At 32.2% G+C, this 8,744-nt stretch overlaps 1 protein-coding gene across 1 annotated transcript; it reads left to right on the top strand.

Moving 5' to 3' along the window:
* Positions 4,587-7,650, top strand: LOC107613491 (probable serine/threonine-protein kinase PBL9). The gene is made up of 7 exons (XM_016315510.2): positions 4,587-4,922; positions 5,037-5,181; positions 5,675-6,000; positions 6,151-6,286; positions 6,373-6,515; positions 6,649-6,772; positions 6,875-7,650. Exons 2-7 carry the CDS (start codon positions 5,130-5,132, stop codon positions 7,312-7,314), a joined length of 1,221 nt encoding a protein of 406 aa, XP_016170996.1. The 5' UTR covers positions 4,587-4,922; positions 5,037-5,129; the 3' UTR covers positions 7,315-7,650.

Below are 8,744 nucleotides of genomic sequence, written 5' to 3'. Positions count from 1 at the left end.
CTTTATAACTTTAGGCATTAAAATGACACAAATTTGCTTATATCATAAACTTTCACTTAAGGGTTTCTAATCTACTATTTGGTCTCAATCAAGATTTGAATCCCAATGTGGTTCTATACGAGGCAAATAAATTGCAACTATGCCAAATTCTCCAGGATAATCTCTTAGTTTGTTTTTGTTTTTGGGCCTCTGGCCTCCTCGGTATCAAAAAAAGAAAATAGCCAAAATTAAGGCATTTTTCTCATGTTTCTTCAATTAGTCAAATCGATGGATATTGGAGAATGGATACTCTCTATTTTATCTTTAGAAGCAAATACTAATGCATTGCCAAAATTAAGGCAGTTTCCTCATGTTTTTTCAATTAGTCAAATCAAAACTTGTAGTAGGAATCTTATAGCGATAGATCATTAGACTAAAAGCAACTGACCCGTAAAACAAACATTAATCGGAACAATTAATGAGGAAAGAACAAAATAGAAAAATTCTTGTAGCCTGTGTTACAAGAATATGCATAATCAATTTTTTTTATTTATAATATTTAAATTATTACTTCATATTGAAAATTATTTTTCATTTAATTATGCACATAAAAAAAAATTAAAGAAACAAGTGCTATATTAAGTGTTTTGTACAAAATTTCTCTTATGAGATAATCTCTAATTATATAGTTTCTCTTATATGAAAAACAAATTAATTGCTGTTTATTTTTTTTAATAAATAATTGTTTTTAGATAATAAAACTTAGAGCTCGAAATTGGATAGTTATTTTTCAAGTCATACAAAAACCATAATATCATCGTTGTACCGTGTTAGATATACCTAAAAAAAACTAATTATTAAATTAATTATTTTATAAATTATATGTTAAAATATAAAAATATATTAAAAATAAATTAAATTATATATATATTTATACACAAATACATTAATGATTAATTTAGTAACTCATTTTAGTGTATAAATAACTTTTTTTAATAATAAATTCAGAAAAAGATATTTTATATATTTTAGTTAAAAATTGTCAATTTCTAAGAAGTTACATATGTATTTAAGTTTTTGTTTTCTATCCAAAAAAGATGAATTAAAGTTTTAATCAGCACATATCTTGTTGCTAATATTCATACATAACGATTATTAATTTCAATTCCGCTAAAAAATTAAAAGGATATAGAGCCCGTTTGGGAAGTAGCAGAAGCTACTTTTTTTTTATTTTTGGATTATGAAAAGTCATAATCTATGTGTTTGGCACTATTTTTAAAAAAGCTTCTAACTTCCCGAAAAGTTAATTTGGAACTTTTTGAAGAAGTAGAAATATATGACTTCTTGCTTCTCGAGAAGTCATTCTACCACTTACTTAAAAAAATTAATTTTAAAACAAAAAAATTTACTTTCCTTCTTATTCTATGAAAAATACTGACTCTTCATCACCATTTTCACACAAGGTCTGCTAGAAGCACTGGCCTTCCACTATCATTCTCACGCAATGTTCCAAGTCTCACCATTTTTACATAATGAAACATCTGATGGAAGTATTGATCCTCCACCACATTTTCAGACAATATTACATCTGAACAACTTACTGCATATATTCCTTCTAAATATTTTTTTATTATTTTATCACTATTTTTTATTATTAAATTTGTATTCAAGTGTGGTATGAAATTTCAGTTTTAATTTTATTTTTTTCATATGTAATTTTATAGCTTATTATTAATTAATAAAAGTCCTTATGTTTTAAGCTCCTTTTCCAAAAGAACTTATTTAAGTTATTTACCCAAACTGGGTCATAGCCAACAACAAGCTAATAAGCATATTTAAATTATATTTTATACTAATTAATTGTTATTAATTTTTTTTATTTTAATTTATTTTTTATTATTTATTATGTAAACCTTAATTTTTCTTTAAAAAAAACATTCAAATTTCAAAAAAATCAAAATATAAGATAACAAATTATCTAAATTCTAAAAAAAAAAAACATACAAAATATAGAAAAAAAAGTATCCAAAACTAAGAAAAAGAATCATTCGAAATTTAAGAAAAAGAAACATAAAAAACTAGTTAAAATGGTCATTTAAAACTAAATAGAAGAGGAGAAGAAGAAGAGTCCTAGGGTGACAGGTGATGACATCTTAAACGGTGTTGCATGTATGGTGGGAGACTCGTAGTGGCGCGTCGCGAGGAGGAAGCCACAGAGACTGCGCATCGCGAGTGGAAGAGTCGCCATGGAATTGCGCGTTGCAAATGGGAGACCGATGGTGGCTGGGTCGCAACGGATGGAGCCGTGGTGGTGCAGATGTATCGAAACGGTGGACAACGGCGTCAACAAAAAAAAGGGTGACAGAACGCATGGAAGAGGCCGCACAGCGCGACGAAAAGTGCGATGGTAGGCGACAACATCGAAAATGCGTGGAGACAGCAGATGTGAGGAGAGATTGATTTTACTGTTTCCAAATGAATAAAAAAAGATTAGATTTTTTATAAATTATTTTTATTGTGTATTATAAATATGATGGTAATAAATGTAAAAAAAATCTTTTTTAAATTTTAAATTTTAATTTTTAAATTATTATTTATTCATAAAATTTAAATTATAATAGAATTAACTTATTTTAGCTTGAAAGAAAGTTATTTCCTATACTTTTTTTTAATATTATCTTATTTTTCAATGTCATGCAGTAAATGATGGTTGGATCTAAGGAAGATTGGTCACGCAATAGCAACACAATGTCTCACTCTCACTCCCCACCTACTACTTCACCCATTTACACATCATTCCCATCTGCGCCTCTTCACTTTTACTTGTACTTTCTACTTACATCTCACTTTTTAATTTATCTTTTTTTTGGTAAATACTAAATACTATCATGAAAAATTTTATAATTATTAAATATGTATCTTTTTTTATTATTAAATAATGAATTAGAGACTAATTTTTGTAGATATTAACCAAATTTTAGTGTAATAATTAACTATTATATTTTATGATGTTTTTTAAAATTTTAGAAGTAAGACAATTCGCAGGAAGTGTATTGTCAATGCACGGAGCATATTATCCCGTTTCAGAATTTAAAAGAAAATTTCATAAAATCTAATAATTGTGTTACACTAAAGTTTGGTCACTATCTAACAAAATATATGTATATATTCATGCATGCATGCATATAATAAGTCAGAAACTATAATTACAAGTTGTTACTATATTCATGCACATATTACCCTCCTTTTTCATTCTTTACATCTCAATTACTTCTTTTGCCTTGATATCATAAAGGTATCATCATCATGTGAATGTTTGAAATAAATTAGCTAAAATTTGATAACAATTTAGGAAGGAGCAGAGGGTCAATTTCTGTCATAATTCGTCAAAAATGTTACTTTCATTGTTATTTTTGTGTGGCTAAAATTCTTACCGAGGATAATAATGTCACACAAAATTAGAGACTCACACAGATATTAAGTAATTTACCATAAAAGACCAAGGTTTTAGGGTCCTTGTATTGGTCCCACTAGTAGTGATGTTACTCATTGAATCCAAATTAAACACCAAACATGATTCATGAATCAATCCAACTTGTATCTTGTGGTTGGCTTTTCTTTATGAATGTGCACGTGATGAAATAATCTCGGGTTATTTATCATGATTATGAAAGCATGTATAATTGAATTATATTCAATCTGTTATTCCAGCTAGGTTGAACTTAGTCTTGCTTAAATATCTTCAAATATAAAATGATATATATATGCGAAATCATTATATAAAAGATCTAGCCCCTTATCAACAAGAAATGGGTTGGTGTGTTATGTGAATCATAGACAAGTTTATATAATAAGTAATAGAAGAATAGTAGGATTCAACCTAACTTTTTTATTTTTATTAAAAAGAAATCAATTTAGTCAAGAACCATTGCTCCCTTGATTACAACATGATCAAGAATCCATCTAAGTGACATGTATCTTATCATATCTCAAGGATTTAGCAGCACAATCTTTGAATTCTAATTTGGGAGATTATGACTTTAGGATTGGAAGAACTAAGAGGAAAACCTTGGCGACTGTTGTTCTTGTTATATCCAAAGTCCAAGTGGTAAAAGCATTAAGGGCCCTGACAAGACATGGAATAAGACATGCACCTTGCACCCCCCAAAAGTTAGGTTTTTTTTTTTTATATTTAAAATAATAATAATATATTTTTTTTCTAAAATAAAAAAGAAGCAGATACAGAAGAGACAAGAATATTAATAGGGTGGCAGAAATGAATAAAATGGAAATGACATGGTAAGGAAGACAGTGACAGAATTGGAGTGCAGTGAGAAAAAAGAAGAACAAGGAAGATTGATATTATTTTCAAGATCTAAAGTTGAATGTAAATTGTACACTCAATAATCAATATGATTCAATAATGGAAACAATTGTTTAAATATTAAAGTAAGAAATTAAATAAAAAAAAAGAAGTACCATAAGGTTGGTAGCTAGCCAGCTAATGAGTGAATAACAAGGCAAAGAAGCAAGCAAAGCAAAGCAAGACAAGTAAGCTTAGCAAAAGCATAAAACCTATGCATTTATTTATATTCATTTACTATGTATATGTGCACCTACAATTTTCTAAGCATAAGAAGAGAGTGATACAATACAAGAATTTGATGATGCTTGTAAATTGCAGTGGCATTGTAGCTTGTAGGCATTAATTAACATTGAAGGGAAGGGGGTCCATAAAGGTTGAAGTTAAAAGGAAAACAGAACTGGGTCCATTCCATGAATGAATGCACAGCTCATGTCCCTTTCAACTCTCTCCACCCTTACCCTCCATCACACACCCCACTCATATTCATATATAACCCTTCTCTCTCTCTCTCTCTCTCTAAATCTCACTTTGGACTTTGGAGTCAGGTTTTGTAGCTTCACTTCAAACTGTTTCACAGGTTCTTGGCCTTTTCCTTCTCTTCTCTTTTGGCCTCAGATCTTTTCTTGTTTCTTATTCTGTATTTAGTCCACCTTTCATGGTTGTTTGTTTGTTTGTTTGTTTGTTTATGCAGTTGTGCTGGACCTTAACTTGAGTTCTCAGCTTTTCTGATTGTAATCTTCACACAACAAACAAGGATTCAGTAATTGAGGAACCTGTTTCTAGCATGGGAGTTTGTCTGAGTGCCCAAGTTAAAGCTGAGAGCCCCTACAACACTGGTATTCCTTCCTTAATTCTCTTCTTCTTGGCTATGACCCTTTTAAGTGGAAATGCCTTTTACAATAATTGAGTTTGGATATTTGTGCTTGCATGTATATCATCCAGTTTGTCCCTTTCTTCTCTCTCAATGCTTTTGAAGGAACCAAGGCAGAATTTTGATTAGCTAAAAAAGATGGATTTAAGCATTCTTTTCTTCCTCTTTCACTTGTTTAATATATTTGATTTGTTAATTGAATTTACTCTCTCTTAAACTGGTTATGTCTTCTAATTTCTCAATTTAGTATACAAAATGTCTCTTTACACTATTTTGATGCTTATGAATCTCTTGCCAATAATTGGAGCTCCACTCAGAACCAAGTGATCCAATTTGATCTATGACATTGTAATTAGATATGAAGATCCAGTGTGATTGCTCAGAGAATTTTACATTGGATTAAGACATGATATTGGTGAAGGTTTAACTGTAATTGATATAGTAGTTCCATTTGGCAGGGGTGAACTCAAAGAATGTGAGCACAGATGGGAATGATCTCAGTAATATAAACAGTAAAGTTTCGTCTACCTCGATGCCACCGACTCCACGGAGTGAGGGAGAGATCTTGCAGTGTTCTAATTTAAAGAGCTTTAGTTTATCAGAACTTAAGACAGCCACGAGAAATTTCCGGCCGGACAGTGTGTTAGGAGAAGGTGGTTTTGGTTCTGTTTTTAAGGGTTGGATTGATGAGAATTATTTGGTGGCTTCCAAACCTGGCACTGGCATTGTTATTGCTGTGAAGAGACTTAATCAAGATGGCTTACAGGGTCACAGGGAGTGGTTGGTGAGTTTAAGTCCCTTGCTTATGTTAGTTCCAAGCATGGTGAATAATTCAAGAAGCAAGTCTCAAGTTGCATTATCTCATCCATGATCTTCTTCTAAGTTAAATTGAATCAGTTTGCATAACTAAGAGGAGTTTGTTTTCAATTTTTAGGCTGAAGTAAACTATCTTGGACAATTTTCTCATCCTCATCTAGTGAGATTGATTGGATATTGCCTTGAAGATGAACACCGCCTTCTCGTCTACGAGTTTATGCCTCGTGGCAGCTTGGAGAATCATTTGTTCAGGAGTTAGTGCTCTCTGCCCATCATTGCACACAATCTTAAAGTTTCAACTTAGGACTAATTTTAACATTTGGATGTGTTATTGTAACAGGAGGCTCATACTTTCAACCTCTATCATGGAGTCTCCGTTTAAAGGTTGCTCTTGATGCAGCCAAAGGGCTTGCATTCCTTCACAGTGCCGAAACACAAGTGATTTACCGTGACTTTAAGACTTCCAATGTCTTGCTTGACTCGGTATGTGACTATGTGTGCTTGCAATATATCATAGGTTCATGGCAGAGTTTGTTTTGGTAATTTGATTAAAAGCAGGGGACATTATTTGGATTTTGGACATCATAACTGAATATATTTCTTGATTTGATTACAGAATTACAATGCAAAACTTTCGGATTTCGGGCTAGCGAAAGATGGACCAACAGGTGACAAAAGTCATGTGTCAACAAGGGTGATTGGAACCTACGGATATGCAGCTCCTGAATATCTAGCTACTGGTATGGTTTGTTTCAAGTTGCTGAACAATTTTTGCTCCCAATTTATGTTAATTCATGATTAGTATCTTTTTGGTTAGCTGGCTTAACACAATGTTAGTGCAGGTCATCTTACTGCAAAGAGTGATGTCTATAGTTTTGGAGTAGTCCTACTTGAAATGTTATCCGGTAAGAGGTCGGTTGACAAGAATCGACCAACCGGACAACACAGTCTGGTGGAGTGGGCTAAACCATACCTGGCTAATAAACGCAAGGTCTTTCGAGTTTTGGACACGCGCCTCGAAGGACAGTATTCGGTTGAAGATGCCTATAAGGTAGCCACACTCACCTTGAGATGCATATCTAGAGAATCCAAGTTCAGGCCAAACATGGATGAAGTTGTTACATTACTGGAGCAGCTGCAGGCTCCTAATGCAGATGCAGGCAACCGAAATCCTTCTTGTAACGCGTCTCGCCCTCGTAGAAGAAGCGCTGATGATGTTAGCCATAGGAGGGCCACCCCTACAGCTTACCCTAGGCCCTCTGCTTCAACTCTATATACTTGAAATTGCAAACACACACAACCTTGAAACTTAAGAAATCCTAATAATATATTGCTCTGATGCAGGGGAAAAAACATGATGCATGAACTCAGGCACTTCTGTAACTAATAGATTGTACATATGATATAATTCAGCTAATGTTGCAATTATGTAGGTACTTCTTTTTAATATTAGGATATTTTTGGGGTGGTGTAGTTTCCTAGTTTTGTTATGTTAACACTTGATTGCAAACACAAGAGATATATTTAAATGCTGATACACTACGACCTACTTTTGTTCTCATACACAATGAATGTGATGGCTTTCTTGTGGATAATAAGGACATAGTTGTTTGTTTACTATTGTAGATTGCTAGTGAGGTAGGTGAAATCCTCCTCAATTATCTTGTTAGCAATTTCAAGAAATAAGTTCGTGTCATTTTAGGCAAAATCATTCTGGCTAGAACTAGAGTGGACCAAGAGCCAAGTATATGGACAAAACACTCATCAAGGACACAGTTCTTACTTGAATGCACATTGCTGCATGTTATAGTAAGTTCCACATATGGTTTCCAACCTGTATTTATCTATATAATTTAAGATTACAGCTCATAACTAACAACTAATAATGTTGAATACACAACTTTTCTGATAAATAGCATCACCAAACGGTTTTCTTGTCTTAATAACATTGATCATCATATAGAATATAGATTTCTGAGAAGTGATAAGTGATGTTGGATTGGATTGCACTGCAATATTACTTTCCCTTACTTATATTTGACAAGTATACTTACAAATATGTTTGGCTACAGTTAACTTAAAGAATGTGCGAGATTAAAACTGTCTCTTTCAACATTCATGGTCCTTGTCATATTTAAGTTATTTCATGTGTTAAAAATATGTAAAGTTTCCCATAAAAAAAATACCAAAGTAATTGTTTTTGGTTAATAGCGCGTGAGAGTGTCATATGTCATATGTCATATGTCAAGGTTGATTGTATTTAATTACAAGATGAATAGATAATATATATTTTAAGAAACATTTCAAGTGCACCGGGGAATACCGGTGCACCAGTTGTTTTAACCGTTGATTTCAATTAATATATATTATATATATTTTTTATAATTCAGATTAACAGTTAAAATAATTGGAGCACCGGTACTCCTGGTGCACCTGAAATGTTTCCTATATTTTAAGCTGCAATTAAGGAAGATTAGAAGAATTAGGGTGAGAAGGGAGGGAGTGTAGAGGTAGATTGATTGCATTGTTAGGACGTGGCATTGCATTATCAAAGATTAAAGAATGGTGTGATTGTGTGAATGTGAATGTGAATGTAAATGTGAATTTGATGCACTCACTAGTCACCACTTTTATTTTCGTACACTGTCCTTCCAGATCCCCTCTCATTCTCATCTCTCTTTTTTTTTTTTTTTTTTTTTTTAAAAAAAAAGA

The sequence above is a fragment of the Arachis ipaensis genome, chromosome B08 (assembly GCF_000816755.2).
Source record: "Arachis ipaensis cultivar K30076 chromosome B08, Araip1.1, whole genome shotgun sequence".
Taxonomy (NCBI): Eukaryota; Viridiplantae; Streptophyta; class Magnoliopsida; order Fabales; family Fabaceae; genus Arachis; species Arachis ipaensis.
Note: the sequence above shows the minus strand (reverse complement) of the source record. Positions and strands in the feature narration are given on the sequence as shown.

Excerpts from the sequence above, each read along its gene's own strand:
- LOC107613491 (XM_016315510.2), top strand. The coding sequence starts at position 5,130 with ATGGGAGTTTGTCTGAGTGCCCAAGTTAAAGCTGAGAGCCCCTACAAC. Across the intron at positions 6,001-6,150 it reads AGGGTCACAGGGAGTGGTTG|GCTGAAGTAAACTATCTTGG; the intron begins GTGAGTTTAAGT and ends TTCAATTTTTAG. Across the intron at positions 6,773-6,874 it reads TCCTGAATATCTAGCTACTG|GTCATCTTACTGCAAAGAGT; the intron begins GTATGGTTTGTT and ends ATGTTAGTGCAG.